Genomic DNA, 16,286 nt, shown 5'->3' on the forward strand with positions numbered 1-16,286 from the left:
TGATTGGATGACTGAATGCTACCAATGAGATTAAGTTAGAATTATTGCAAGTATCTCCTAAGGGCAGATATTAAAAACTATCCTCTTGTGACGGATAGCATGTAATTAATCCTGGCTTGTGGAGAGGAAAGCGATTGATTTTAGATGGAACTAAAAAAAGGACAGGGTAAGAGATGGCACAAAATTAATTTTTATGTCTTCCTTTATTAAAAAAAGAACAGTCTAGTCCATGAGAAAGATGGAGTTAAGTGGAGGATAAAGTAGGGGTGTGGTAGGTGGACCTAGGCATTTTTGAAAATTAATTAATTAGTTCAAGCCCAACAACAGATGTATTTTTATAACACACACTTAGAAATTGCTTTTGCTAAAAGTATTGACTTCTCATTTGGGCCCACAAGATGACTTTTTAAGTTACTCTTCTGTGATCAAATGCTTGATAAAAAGCAACTTATTTAAGAAGGAATTATTTTGGCTCAGGGCTGAGGGGAAGGCCTATTAGAGTTTATGATGGTGGGGCTTGTGGCTAGCAACCCTCACATCTTCGTAGCCAGCAGGCAGCAAGTAAGCTAAGAGCAGAGCCAGGCTATAAAATTTAAGCTCCTGCCTCACCACAGCCTAATTCTTCAGCCTTGCTTTAGCCCCTGAAAGTTCCACAACTTCCAATAATAGCACCATGAGCGAACAACCGAATGTTCAAACAGAGCCTGTGGGGACACATTCAACCTTAACATTAAGTAAATGTAGGACAAAAGCCCAACACCTCTGAAGCCTCTTTGTATCTGTCTTTTTCACTGTGCATTCCCAGCTTACCCCGCAGGTCAGCATGTTGGCCCCTCATCCCTCTTAAGGCTGAAGGCACAGGGATTGCTGGATTGCAAGAGGAGAAAACTCTCAAAACACAGACAAATATCCATGAAGCTACGTAGGCTGTCCCCTAGAATGGCAGTGACTATTTCCCAGGGGCCATCATGTCTCTGGAAGCAGGGGGGACTTGCTTGGGTCACCTTACTGAGCTGTAGTTCAGACAACACTCAGTAAGCCCACACTTAGACCAACGCTGCTGAGCACACTTACATCAAGGCAGCTTCCTTATACATGCTTTTTGCTCCCTAACCCCATTCTTGCTCTTTTTAAGCCTAACACTCAAATGAGTCCCCCAGACGTGGACTTGGGGTCACTAGCTCCCTTTATATGTTTTCTTCCCAGTGTGGCCATGTTGACTACATCTGTTTATTAATATTATTGTTATTATTATTATTATTATTATTCTCTTTAAATGGCCTAACAGGTAGGTGGAAGAGCCTAGCTTCATGAGGCTGATAGAACCCTGGCTTTTGTCTTAAATAGAGTTGCATTTTTCTTAAACTTTAAATCTGATGTTTCATCTTAAAATGGGCCTCGGCACCATGACTCCTACCTATCCTGTAATGTGGCCACTGTTGCTGTTTGGTCTGTGAGTACATAAATGGAGGAGTGTGGAGTGTGTTCTTCGGAGCTGGCTTATTTTGTTTTCATTATGTGTGTGATCAGGAGTTCACTACAGTACAGGGAGTCCTCTGCACAGAGAGAAAGCAGACGCTCTTCTAGAAGGTAGTAAGTAATAGGACTGAGGCCTGACTATCAGTTAGCTAAGCCTACATTATTCCCTTGACAGGAAGAGGGTCAGGTTGAAGGTAGAAGTTGGCCAAGAATCTGAAAGGAATGATGGATCATGGGAGAAAAAAACAGAGAAAGGGCAGGCTGAATGACATTTTATTAAATGATAGTGTTTTTGGGATCAGATTTGATTTTAAATATCTTTAAGAATTTACTCAAATCAACTGAACTTCTTGTGCTTTGGGCCAGATCCATATAGGTTCAGTAATATACCCTTCATCCTTCCTTCTCCCCCAGGTTAGTATTTCATAGTAAATGTGTTTTGGAATTTTTTTTTTCAGCAGAGTTGCTAAGATTTTTCTAGATGAATGATTTCATTTAAATATATAACACACACACTACGAAGTGTGTTCCTGTTTGGCAGCCACTTAGATACGGTAGGTTGGAAGGGTCCTGGGACTAGGCCCCTATCTCATACAGTTTGTAAAACAAAGGACTGGGAAAGCAGGAGTTTAGTTATTGTCAGAAGAGTGGGAACCATGTCATCCCTGGCTCTGGAGGGGAAGATGACATCCAGGGGAGCTCATTAATGGATAGCTGTGCCAACCTGGCCCCTCCAGCATCGGCTTATAAGATGACTGCCTGCCAGACACCTTCTTATAAAGAAGAAAGACATACACTTTCTTTCTCTTATACATCAACCAAAATAAGTCTAAACAGGACGGAGTACCTCCAGGAAATGGTGACTGATAGTTCTAGAGATACATTAGAAAATAATGCAAAGTCCTAAATGTCAATCCAGACAATGGCTTCCTTGAAAATGCCTGCTTTCGCCATTGAGAGTGTGCTCTACTCTGGCAAACTCTGCCTGTTTTCTACATAGTACTCTTTAGGTCTTAGCTGAATTCTTTCAATGAAGACCACAAGGGCCAGGAAGATGAGAGGAATCCATATTAATATCTTGATGATACCTTTCGGTGTTCCCAGCCTGTTACAATCAGATTTTTCTCATCTTCATGGTCACAGAGTCTCTTTACTTGGATTGATGTCATGAGGTTTCTTGCTCCTCAGGTTTACAACATCCCTTGTATTTGTGTGTCGAGGCTAGGCTGTGGGATTGCTCTGCATTCCCATTTTGGGGACTATGTGCCTCAGATCTCTTGTCCTTGCTCTATTTGTATCTCAGGTACCTGTGCTAACCTAGCTCTGATGGTGCTTTCAGGCAGGGGTAGCAGTCTCTTCCTCAAGTCCATCATCTATCTATCTATCTATCTATCTATCTATCTATCTATCTATCTATCTATCTATCTATCTATCTAATGGTTGTTGTTGTCAGCATAAGACCCAGCCGTAGCATACTGCCTTCCTTACATTCTCTTCCTTGAATTAGCTAACTTTTTTCCTGTTTGGGTCAGGCTTGAGATCGCTACTCATCTGTTTATCTTCTGTCATCAAGGCTTCTCTATAAAAACACCACTTTTCTTACAAATCACATATTTATTTTGGGGACTCCAATACACTTTCCTTCATTTTAGCTTCCTAGGCCCAATTTAATAATGTTTGTTACTCACTTCTGAAATGTCATTTTTCCAGTGACAGGATAGCACTATTGTTGTGTGGTAAAGTCACTACTTTTTTATATTATATTCATGAGATAATACCAAACCTCAGGAGGTCCCTTTGTTTTTGAGGATTTTACTTTGCATGGTATACCAATGGATACATAACAATTCTTCTGTGGCCAATAGGCTCTAAGACATTTTGGTCAGGATTTTTGTTTTTTTTTCTTTGGGTTCTTCTCTGCCTTCAGCGAGATATTCAGTTCAATCTTTCCAGTTCCTTGGAGGAAGGAAGTCACACTGAATCTGGAAAGGCCATTCATACCTGTACCAGGAATTATAGGAGTACAGGTAAATTTGAGAGAAGGCCCATGGTATCTCTTTTTGTCAGGAATTGGGTGAGGTATGCTCTGCCTGATTCCTAGATTCTCCCCTGAAAATGGGTATGTATGCCCCAATTCTTCACTGGTATTTTAACAAGTCTCAAATGAAAGGAACACCTTTACAAACTCCCTGTAAGGAACTCCCTGTCCCCTTTCTCTCCCAGATGGGCTGCTGCCCTTTAGTTCCTCTCAGTTTGCCTCTTTGATGTATCATTCATAAGTGGAACAAATCTGATTCCCAAACTTTAAAAAGACAGAAGCTTGGCTATTTTCTTTTACAAAAACCCCTCATGGCCACAATATAATCAGAGAGAAAGAAGACAGGTTAAAAACAGGATTAACTTCAGTACTATTTAAAAAAACTTACTATGCTTTGATTTTCAATGTATTTTGGTCACTTTCATTGCCTGTCGCTCACTCTCACCTTCCTAGTCATGCTGAACCTCTTCTTCACATGTTCCCCTCTGGTCTTCATGTCTTACTTTTTTGTGAGTCACTGAGGTTAGGGAGGTTTGCTTGTATGAGCACGCATGGGAGTTATCCATTGGAGCTTGGGGCAACTTAACCAATGGCAATCATTTCTTACCCCTAGCAGCTACTAACAGCCAACAGTTCCTCAGCTCAGGGCCCAATGAGGTCCTCCCCCAATCATGATGGAATGCCGATGGGCGCCATCTTGTACAAGTCACCCCTGTGCTGTGAGGCCTTGAGGGTTGGCCATGCTGTGCACAGAAGGCAGTGTTTTCTGTGCCATTCTACAGTTAGATTTCTTTCACAACTGGGCAAGTGCTTTATATAAACTGGGTTTACTTTCCCAGAAGACATAGATTTATGCTAATCATGTAATTTGGACAAAAACATAGAAGCCCTCATAAATAAGGCTGAACATTTAGACTTCTTTTTTTGTTTTGTTTTTTGTTTGTTTGTTTTGAGACAGGGTTTCTCTGTGTAGTCCTGGTTGTCCTGGAACTCACTCTGTATACCAGCTGGCCTCGAACTCAGATCCACCTGCCTCTGCCTCCCAAGTGCTGCCATTAAAGGCCTGTGCTACCAGTGCCTGGCATAAATAAGACTGAACACTCTCAACTGAGAGATACTCTCTCCTCCTGAGAAGCTGGAAGAAATAAAGCATTTAGCAACATCACCACCTACTGGAAATCTAGTCCAGTGCGCCCCACCCCCACATTCACAATCCTTAACTAATACTATTATATGTAATTTCCTTTGTTTGGATGTGCCCCCTCTAAGAACATGTTATAGAATATGGCCATGTTCGTGAGCAGTGACATTTCACTACACACGACCTCAAGCAGATTAAGCAGGATTTGGGTAGTTTCTTTGATGATCTTGAGAACTAGACTGTTTTGTTTTTTTTTTTTCAACATCTCTCCCAGATTTATGAGCTCCTTAGGAGGATGTCAGTGCCACTGTGGGCAGACCCACGTGATTTGAGAGCACTGGAATGACTCGAAGGGATGCACAATGCACAGTGGACTTACACAGTTGGTTCCTAATGCCTCGCAGGACTTAAAACAGTCCACATGGACTGCCAAGATGTGATTACAACACCTAGAATGACGTGCTAATACTGAAGCCATGAAGACTCTTCCAACACCCAATGCTAGAAAACAGGCCCTCAGGACTAACATGTCATTGCAGACTTTCCTGGATATAGACTGCTATTTCCCTGACTTCTACAGAAATCAGCTTCAGCCCATGTGAGGAGCTGCGTGGGTGCCCTTATTTATTTATTTATTTATTTATTTATTTTATTTATTTAATTTTATTTTTATTCAGATCTTTTGTGGGAGAGAAGCACAGAGTTTAAGTCAACTTGCCTCTAGCCTCAGTGAATTCCAAAAGGCTATTAGAGAATAGTGATCATAGACCCTGCTCGATCAACCAACAACACAGTAAGGATGGGTACAAATTACATATTCCAGGAGTTCTGTGGGGCCAATAATGAACTCCTCTTTGGACATGGCCGCTTTTCAGTACTGTTATCTTCTCCTACCATCATCAAAGGCTGAGAAATGACCAAGTGGCTTCATCTGACGCAAGTTAAACTGTACAAAGAAGCTGTTAGTTCAAACCAAGATCTCAGTTCACAACCTAGGTATGTTTGACGGCCGTACACTTAAGAATCCATTTCCTTAACCAAGAACAGGCCAGGGCCCACAGCACAGTGTTTCAAATATAGTGCTTTAAATGAGTATGTAAAGAAGGTTTCAGATTTGGCAGACACAGGCGTTAGTTAGGAAAGAGTGCTGGATAGGAAAGCTGTGGTGCATGACACAGGAAGGCACTATTCACCTCTGTTTGGCTAGTTTGCCCTCTAAAGAGATGCCCAAGCGGATGTGGCTTCCTCACCCAGATAGGAACAGAGACAAGGTTGGTGAGGAAAAACAGCATTTGCCACCAAACCCATTCCTTCCCCGAAATCAGTCAACTCTGGATACATGCAAAACCAAGCAAACAAGTAAATAACAAATAAATAAGCAAGCAAATAAGTAAATAGCAGAAAATAATTGGAGAAAGGGGAGGCTAGGAGCTCAGCAGAGCAAATCTCAGGTTTAAAAAAAAAACAATTAGAAAAAGTTTTACAATAAAAAAAAATGGCCATTGAGCAGTAAGGAGCTAGGCTTTGATTCTGGGGGTTTCCTGAAGGCTCGATGTATCAGAGACTTGAGCACCAGCCTGTGGCATTGCCGGGAAGCGGTGGAATGTTCAGGATGTGGGGCCTAGCGCGACAAGTTAGCTGACCCTAAGACAGTGCTTTTGTGGGAGATTCTGGGTCCTCTGGCCATCTTCTCTCCCCCACCCCCCACTTCCCCACCACCATAAGGTGAGTAGCTGCTATGTTGTACTGTGTACCCCCTCCAATATGTTGGCTCTCCATTGGTCTAGTGACACGGACTGAGGCCACTAAAACCATGAGACTTGAATCCTTTTGAGTTGATTTATCTCAGGTGTTTGTCACAGCACCCATAGGCTGCTGAACATAGTGAGAAATCAGGGGAAAGAGATTCAAGGCCCAGGAAGTCAGGTCCTTGAGGCGAAGGAGTCTACTCAAAATAGTTATTCCGGCCAGTCTCAGTATTTCCATCTGCCATATGGGAACACAGCGCCAATGACACTTCCATTTTTGTGAGTGACATATGTGTTTCTCTCTCTCCTCCTGCATGTCTATATCAGCACGCACATCTCCGTATCAGTAGTAGGGCTTTTCACTTTATTGATTTTATTGGCAGCTTTATGCAGGAACTAAGCTGTTTTCATCTGAAATAAATGAGCTTATGAGGTCACCTGAATGCGAATGTCACCGACCACCTGTTTCTGACCGGAGACCATCCCCCGTGGGAGAGCTCATTATCCACCAGCTGAATTTGTCATGCTCTCACTACAAAGGACGCCTTTTGATGGTAGGAACAAGACAGGTGGGCATTCGCCAGTTCTGCGGGCCCATGGTTTAGGCAGTACATTTGCCGATGAGAAACAGGATCTTCACAGACTGCCCTTGGGGTTAGTGGGGGCTATTTATAGCTCCCGACAAAGGAGGTTTCCGGTGGAGAATGGACATGATTATTAATACTCTGCAGGAAGAACTGTGAAGTCCCCACAGATACCATCTTACAGAACATGTCAATGGGAAGGGAAGCATGAACGAAAATGGAACACATGATAGAAATTGGAATGTGAATCTGACTTCTGGTTGTCTGCTTTTGCTAGCTTATCAGTGTTCCTCTTTTTCAGCTGTGAGGTCTTTGTCTTCCATTTAGAAAATGGAAATGTTTGGGCGTTTTTGGAAAGGAGAGTGTTGGTCTGTTTTCTGAAGGAGGAATGCACGGGTGCCCAGACTCTTCATGGTGATAACCTTCCCTTCCTCTCGTTTTTGAGTTACTGCACCTTTAGATGTTGCCTGCTCCAGCCAGAGGCTGTGAAGAAAACACTTCACGCGCGTGTCAAGCTGCTCACATGTCAGGGACATACTTTTTAGTCTCAGCGTACCCTGTATCCCCACCTGGAACATTCACCGAACCCTGCCCTGACAAATGAGACTCATTGTTTTTGACCCAATTCTCGTCCCACTTCTTCCATAGCTTTCTCTGATTAGCTACTAGGGAGCTCCCTGTTTTCCATGGACCTTTGGGTAGCTGTCAGAATCTTTTTCATATAACTAACCGTATCACATTACCTCTTACTTGGTTGTTTCAGTTTCTCCAGATGGAGTCAGTACCTGCTGAGGCAGCGGTCACTATGCTGTTGGAATTAGGGACCTTGTCTACTCAGAAGGGCATAAAGGATTACTTTTCTCTACTCTGCCTAGAAGGGGTTCTTTGTGCTTGTTCACACAAAGGCAGGGTACAAGCCAGCTTAAGTTCCCTTTCTCTTATAATCAATTCCAAACACGTGCAGACCAACTCGGCTGTCATGGACAGATACCACAGTTACTCCCCAAGGAGAAATACCATCTTCCCCGGTCCCCTGGATGGCACCATTCATCAAATGCTTTCTTTCAAAGACATTATCTTTCCTGGTCACAAAAAGCTGACACAGTTTTCCAGATGAAGCAAAACAAAAGGCATACTCTAAAGGAAACCAGAGAAAGACACTCAAATACAAATCAAACTCGGGAGATAATTCAGCAACAACTGTTAAAAGCCCTAGATTCAAATGCTGTCAAAGATACAGTTAGGGAATAAAGGAAAGGGAAAAAGAAAGGCTGAAGGAGCTGCAAATTCTGCAGAGGAAATCTGCATAAGGCAACTATTGCTTCCTACTTATACCTGGGTTAGCAGAGGAAATAGAGGAAAGACGTGAAAGAGCAAAGCAATGCATGGTGTACACCAGGGCACACAGGTCACCCTCGCTCTCTGCTTAAGAGGAGTCTTTGTCTATTTGGTTCATAGATAGGTCATGCATGTGGCCATGAAGGGCCACCTCAGAGAAAGGGGTTCCTGCTCTAGACCATTTAGTGCCAGCCCTGTGACCTCAGCAAGGATCTCCATCTAATTTATCAGCCAAAAGGAGACACAATGCCACCCCACTCCTCACCTGGAAAATGTTCAGGCTCCACAGAGGGCAAAGGAAAAGGTGAGTAAGGCCTGTTCTCTACCCTTCCTCAGCTCAGCCTGCTATCTCCCACGGATGAAGCTGGAGACTAGAGAAGAGTGTTATCAAATGGAAAACATGGCAACAATGGAAAGCCCAGTCTTCCATGACTTCCTCCCTAGATCTAGCTCCATGCCCTGGGCTTTCCTAGCTTCACTTAGTAAGTGAGGGCATTTCCTGTGCTAAAATTTATCAACTTAGCTAAAAGTGAAGAAGTCAGGGTTTCTAGGTTCTCCAGAATCACAAGTTTCTAGAAGATCATCATGAAGTAGTATAGATACAACAAAAGGATAAGAATATTGTAACAAACCCTCAATGTACCAACTCCCCTACTTAGGAGAGAAAGCACTGCACAGACCGCTGGCTAGTGGCATAGCCTTTTATCCCCAGGGTGTAGAAATGATGAATTTGGTGTTTATCATTCAGAATCCGGCCATGTAAGGATGCCTGATGGGTGATAAAGAATGGTTTACCACTGAAGCGCTCTCTTGCGAGTTCTTAGCCGTTAATGAGAATCAGAGCAGACAGTGCACACCAAAGGTGTTCCAGTCCAATCCGTACTTGCCACCCCTGCCTGGTATCCAGCCTGCGGCCAGGCACAGCTTGCTGCACCGAGGAGTCCAGGTTAGTGTTTACCTTGAGGGCCTTCTGCGCAGACTCACTGGACCCTATTGCAATCAGGTTGGGCCCAGCCATGCTGCAGAAACTCTTTAAATGCAAAGAATCGGCCACGGGAACGGTGGACACCGCGTAGTCCTATGCAGACAAACAGAAAGAAAGACAAGTCGGTTTTTACTGCAGAGTCCTTCTCGAGACTGATTAAAAACTGCCTGAATCGGGCTTGCCTTTCTGAAGGTTGCCTGCCCTAGCGGGGGAAGTGGGGGCAGTGAGAAACCTGACTCTCAGGTATTGCCAGCTGAACCAAGACTTGTAAGAAGAAAGCAGTTTCCTTCCAGAGTTGACTGTGTCACCAGCTCTGCTGGCTCCTTGGCTGGCAGAACAGACCACCCTGGGAGGGTTGTTTGAATCCCTTGTGGATACTGGATCAGCCAGAGCCTCACATTCTCAGAGTGAGCAGCGATTCCTGGATGACTGTGTATGTATGTGTGTGTGTGTGTGTGTGTGTGTGAGTGTGAGTGTGAGTGTGAGTGTGTGTGTGTTTGTATCGCTACTAAGCAGTGATAATACTGAACCATTCTCCCATGAGCAGTAAAAAGAGCTTGGAGAAAGGCCTATGCAACAGTTTGCGCAGTTTCCAGTACACAGTAAGTACCCAGAGAAGAAAAGAAAGTACCCAGTACACAGAAAAGATCCCAGATTCTAATCTCAAAATCACATTTTGCATTAGACATATCTGGGTCTCCAGACTTTTTGTTTGTTTTCTCTCCCCATTTTTTTATTTTTTTATATTAATTACAGATTATTTACTTTGTATCCCAGCCTTAGCCCCCTCCCACATTCCCTCCCAATCCCACCCTCCCTCCCTCATCTCCTCCCTGCCCCTTTCCAAGTCTACAGATAGGGGAGGACCTCCTCCCCTTCCATCTGACCCTAGCTTATCAGGTCTCTTCAGGACTGGCTGCAATGTCCTCTTCTGTGGCCTAGCAAGGCTGCTCCTCCTTTTTTTTTGGGGGGGGAGGGAGGATCGAAGAGCCAGCCATTGAGTTCATCAGACTTTTTTTTAAATGTGATTTTTGTCAGGAACATGTGCTGGTGTTTGTATGATTATGCACTTGGAAAAGCCAGAGGGTTTATACACTAACTTCCTTGTTCCTGAGAGAGCTCGATGGATCTTAATTATCGGGAAATTTAAATTTAATAGCCTTTAAAACGTCTAGTAAATGTACAAATACTAAGAATAATTTTGTAAATCTGGTGAAATATAAACACAATTACTCATGACACACTGATTCAATGGGGCTATGAATATTTATTAAGCAATTACTCTGAGCCAGGCCTAAATGATCTTTCACCTACCTTAAAAGTATCAGCCAAGATTTCAGCACCTCGTTGATTTGTTCTTTTGGAAAGGCCCACAAAAAATTCTCTGCCTATAATAGATGGGATGGAACAGAGTGAGTTGGTGGCCCTGGGGATTGTACTGTTTCTTTATCCACAAATAATGGCCCTAAAGTATTGCAGCCTTCTCTTCTCCACTGGGAGAGTTCCACCAAAGAGACTCCTGTTCCCATTCCAAAAACTGATCTCAAATAAGTCTTTCAAATCCAGAGGTGGAAATCGGCACGGCAGTTTCTGGGAGCTTGGAGAAGGCACGTAGGTAGTGGTTGTGGAAGGACAATGGCGGGTCAGCTGGGGAGGATGAGCAGTACCTGGTGATGCACGGTGCTGGCTTCCCAGATATACTAGGGCACTCACCGCCTCTCTACCGCACCCTTCAGATGGCTACGCATAGACAGCGCAACCCTACACTTATGTCTCAGGGACCACCTCAGAAGGTGCGGCAGGAAGATCAGAAGAGCCAGAGGAACAGGATGTCTGTTGCAAATATTTTCCAGATATGACGGGGATGCTATACCCAAGAAATCTCAGCAATGTGGTTCCAGGGCATCCAGTGTCCTCTTCTGGTCTTCACAGTCACCAGGCACACGTGTAGCACACAGGCACACGCCCGTACGCATGAGATAGTTAATAATTAAATCATTCTGGGAGGACTTGGGGGAGGGAAGTAATATGACCAAAACATATTGTATAAAAAAATTTAAAAAAAGGAAAAAAAAAAACCCAACAAACTTCTTTTCTTTTCCTAGCCTATTCACTTGTGAGAGAAGCCAGGCCTCTCATCAAATCAACAATCCTATGTTCCAGATGTGGCTGAAGCCTTCCTGATCTCTTAGCATTTACACTGTTCCTTTACTCTTTGTATTCTCAGTGAAGCGGTAGTTTCCTGGGATGGTTAAGTTTTCTCTTTTTCCAGAGGGGTCCGTATGCTCATTGCTTTTCGCAAGGCACAGATGAACGGTCACAAATATTTCAGTATGGTGGGAACAGAATGCTCAAGGGGGTCCAGTGACACTGGCCTAACTCCTCCACTGTTTCCCCACTAAGCGCCACAAAGCGCCTTTCGTCTCCATGGACGCTCTCCATGGACGCTCGGCTGCAGACCTACCACTTTATTCCATTTACAGTTCTAAGAAGAAAAAACTGATCCACTTGAAATATAATCCATAAAGCAAATATAGGGTAAATGTTTTCCCTTTTACAGCTACAGTAGAGCTGGTAGTTTCCAAACTTACAGTGGCCACATTATAAAGAAATCCATCATTATCTATTAACAAGTCAGTGATTAAATCATAACAGAAATTTAGGAAATATTTAGAACCAAATGGTATCAGAACTATACCAAACAGTGATTCTCACTGGGTGTGGTGGAGCAAGCCTATTACTCTAGTACTGGGGATGTGGAGGCAGGGGGATTGGGAGTTCAAGCTCATCCTCAACTGTATAGTGAATTTGAAGCAAGTGTGGGCTATATAAGACCTTGTCACAAACAACCAAACAGAAAAATGGTTTAATTAAATATTTGAAATCCATACATTAGAGAAGTGTACATTTCAAAATTGATAAAATAAAATCTCATTTTATTATGTAGGAAAATAGAATAGAGTATAAAAAAAAAGACACTTAAAAGAAGGAAACAAAGAAAGACAAAGGAAACACTTAAGAAAGCATTCACGAAAGCCAATCTTCGGTCCTTTGAAAGGATTAATAAAATTGAGAGACTTCTGGAGGGGGAGGGAAGGGGGCGGGAACTGAGATGGGCAGGCAGGCACAAGCATGACAAATAGAGTTTGAAGAAACAATAGGAGTGACTTTATAACCAACATTTTGAAAACTGAGGTAAAAAAGATATAGTCAGAAAACGGGACTTAACCAATATGTGCCGGGGAAAGCCACAGAAGGGACACCGTCATAACAATAACTGAACCAGGCTAAAACTCCCCACTAGGAAAGGGCCAAGAACTGTTCATGCATTTATTTGCATTAGCAAGCTGAAACAATACACAATATAAACTGTACTGATTCCAGAGACTAGAAAAATAGCAAGCATCCCCAAATACCTCATTAATTATTATTAATTGATTGACAATACCCATTAATTTATATAATAAACTAATAAAAGAAACAAATAATTGTTGCTTTATTTATTAATGATAATTATTAATTAATAATGATGTATATATTTCTGTTATTAATAGACAGTAATACCAAAGCCAGATGAGGGAAACAAGAAAGAAAAAGTGTAGGCCACCGAAACAAAAGCTTTAAATATATTAGCAAACTAAATCCAACACTGTATAAAAAAAGTGAACAATAATGGATTGATTTTGTCTCTGATATGTAAGACTTATCAAGTATCAGGAAGCAAAAGTGAAGAAGGAAAGCCATATGATCGTGCTGAAGCAGGGAAAGGGTTTAGCCTATAACCCAGAATTCAAGTGTTAGCTTTACAGAATATAAGACCCTGAAGACATATTCAGGAACAGGCAAAACAGCGTTGGAGGCAAAGAAAGACAAAAGCCAAGGAGCACCCACACTCCACACCATCAGTGAAGTGAGTAAATATTTGGTGGTATGGCCCACAGAAAACTGTTACATCTACCAACTTACGTCAAAAGTATAAACACCACACAGGAGCTCATACAGTGGATGCCACAGCAACAGAAACACAAAAGGGCAACATTCAAGACCATATGCTGAGAAATACATACACCAGGCAAACGTTAAAGATCAGGAAATGATCCACACAGCAGTAAAGAGAATGGCTTCCTGAGCCTGGGAGCGGGAAGAGACCGGGATGAGGGGGGCACACGGGGTTTCTGTGGTCTGGGCAGGACTCTGCTTTCTAAGCCAGGGGTGGGCATGCCTACTTCATTACTAGTCTTTAAGCAGCATGCACACCTTTATGACTCAGTTATATGAAGTCTATATTTCACAAAATAAATAAATAAAAGGGTAAATTGATGTTATCTATGCGAGGGAAATGGGATGGAAACAACTTTTTGCCAGTCGCTGCTTGCATGACTGACAGCTTTCCCAGCAGGAAGTGGGATTGGAAAGTAGCTCTCCTTCTGTCCTTTTCCTGATAAATTATTAATGAAGTCTTGACTCATGGAAAGAAGGGGCAGAGAGCACGAGAAAGCGCCTCAGATTCTGCTACTAACCCAGATCTGTCTCCCTTGTTGAAAAACCGAGGGACAGACTAGCATACAGTGAGAACGTAACTTACGGTTCGTGAATTTTACACTTACAAATGGGAAAAGCGGCAAATTTTATGTTTAATCAAAGAAGAGATGGAGGGAGGGATGGGGGAGGGAATGGGGGTGCAAGGGTGGGAGTCAGAGGATGGGAGAGAGAATGGGGGTGCAAGGGTGGGAATCAGAGGATGGGGAGAGAATGGGGGTGCAAGGGTGGAGGTCAAAAGATGGGGAGAGAATGGGGGTGCAAGGGTGGAGGTAAGAGGATGGGGAGAGAATGGGGGTACAAGGGTGGGGGTCAGAGGACAGCCTTGCATGTTGGTCCTTGGACTATCTAGCCACCTTGTATAAGGCGGGGTCTGTCTCTTGGTCACAGCTGTGTAAGCCCGGCCAGCAGCCCCAAGCTTCTAAATTCTCCTGTCTCCATTCTCCATCTCACTGTGGACACCCCGGGACTACAGATACGTGGTTCTTTTCCTGTCTAATGTGGGTTCTGGAGATAAGAGCTCAGATCCTCATCCTCGAGTAGCAAATGCCTCACCCACCGAGTCATCCCCCAGTCCTTTACCTCAGTTTTGAACTTACTGGATGAGATCTTAAAAAGGCTCACACAGCACCCGGGCTAAGACCCCAAGTGCAGTGAGGCAAAGGCAGCAGGCTTGGCCTGCTGTGGAGAGAATGTTGACCAGAGGAAGAGAGACCTGATACATGGTATGGCCCACACTGAGGGGGAGTGTTGGGCGTTAGCGTGTGTGAGCTGTTCAGGTCGTTAACTCACTGTAAACATACCACCTTGTTTATGCGGTGTTTTGAAGGACATTTGAACCTGTTCAGCATAAATGACATTACTGCTCACATATATTCTGGTAAAAAGAAAAGTGATGCATTGTAGGGAAGTGTGATTTACACATCTAGTTTTCCACAGAAGCCCTCACCCCCACTTTTTTAAAGGAAACAGACTGCCGCTCTGGTCTGTCAAAAGAAAGTACTATCTGTGAGAGGCCTGAAGACTGTTCTGAGAGGATTCTACTGGGGAGATTCACACAATAGCTGAGCTGTCTCGGGCACAACCAGAGCTATGAATATATCATCAGTTCCCTTGACACCTCTCAATCGATGTCCGGTGGGCTCAAGGTACACGCAGCCCAAACTCCAGAGGCATAGCCAAACTCCCTAGCCTGTGTCAGACAGCCTCGGCTGGGCTGCACAGCAAACAGCATCATTGGATACCATTCACCAAAGCCATGGTTCGAATATGGCAATGGCTCCAGCCACAGGCACGGAAGAAGACACTAAAACGTCAGAGTAAAGCTGCCTCCTCCTCCTCTTCCCACTCCTCTTTCTCCAGGAACATTCATTCAATCTAAACGTTACTAAATCAAGGCATTTTCTAGATAACAGTGGTGGCATCAGAGGGACTCAGACTTATTCCCAGAAATCCTAGTAGTCTTAGCGGGTCACATGAGGCTTCTTCCTCTGCTTCTCCAGGGGCAGCATCTGCCTGTGGACTACACTGGTTAAATTCTTTGACACCCTAGGGGCAAACAAAATCTCACTATAAATTAAAAATTCCAGTAATTATCATGCCCTTGAGTATAACCAGATGAGTTTGAGGATGGAGATTTTACATAATAATCCATCATCATAAAGAAGTGGAAAGGTTAAATGCTATAATTATTGTTTCTGTAGTAGCCACCTTATAGGGATTCTGGTTAGACCAACAATAATATTAACATTTGTATTTCAACGAATTATGCTGGCATAAAGTCAAATCAATTTGCATAGAAATTTAGTTGAATTCATCGTGCCATCTGGAAAGAAATTATTTGTAAATGACGCTAATTTTGAATGAAGAACCTTTTAGCACAAACCGAGTATATGGTTACACAATGGAAATACAATGCAACATATAAACCCAATTATAGACAAACATGCTACATGTCCATAATATTCCTGTAAAGAATAACAGTTCTGCACACAAATGTTCTGGTAGAAAAGAGCTGCTGTGCAAGGAAGCGTGAAGCCCGTCTAAAGACTACCATGGTCATCTCCGAGCGGCAGGCCCATCTTCCCCCCTCACTGCGACTATCTGAACGCTTTCAGATCCCTGTGCCCATCTTCCCCCCTCACTGCGACTATCTGAACGCTTTCAGATCCCTGTGCTTAGTGTTCATTAATTTGACGACTAAAGAAACCCGCTAAGGAAGCAAGCGTGAGTCAGGTGTTAGAGCAGAAGACCGGCAAGCGTGTACCTGTGAACAGCACGTCCCCGCCATCCAAGGTTGCATTCTCATCTTTCATCTCTACTATGTTGAGCTGAAGCTTCTCCAGGGCCTCTTTCATCATGTCAACCTGGTGAAAACAAAACAATTTCGCGTTAATGCCAACCACTCCCTGATGCGAAGAACCAACTCTCCGGA

At 43.4% G+C, this 16,286-nt stretch overlaps 1 protein-coding gene across 1 annotated transcript in view; it reads right to left on the reverse strand.

Moving 5' to 3' along the window:
- Ddah1 (dimethylarginine dimethylaminohydrolase 1) overlaps positions 1-16,286 on the reverse strand; it is a 130,261-nt gene that overhangs the window by 23,462 nt on the left and 90,513 nt on the right. The window contains exons 2-4 of the mRNA XM_021662987.2: positions 16,119-16,218; positions 10,628-10,701; positions 9,287-9,406 (exon numbers count right to left, since the gene is read on the reverse strand). Of these exons, the coding sequence (XP_021518662.1) occupies positions 9,287-9,406; positions 10,628-10,701; positions 16,119-16,218 (294 nt within the window). The remainder of the gene's footprint in view (positions 1-9,286; positions 9,407-10,627; positions 10,702-16,118; positions 16,219-16,286) is intronic.

This window comes from Meriones unguiculatus, chromosome 10 (assembly GCF_030254825.1).
Source record: "Meriones unguiculatus strain TT.TT164.6M chromosome 10, Bangor_MerUng_6.1, whole genome shotgun sequence".
In the NCBI taxonomy this organism is placed as follows: Eukaryota; Metazoa; Chordata; class Mammalia; order Rodentia; family Muridae; genus Meriones; species Meriones unguiculatus.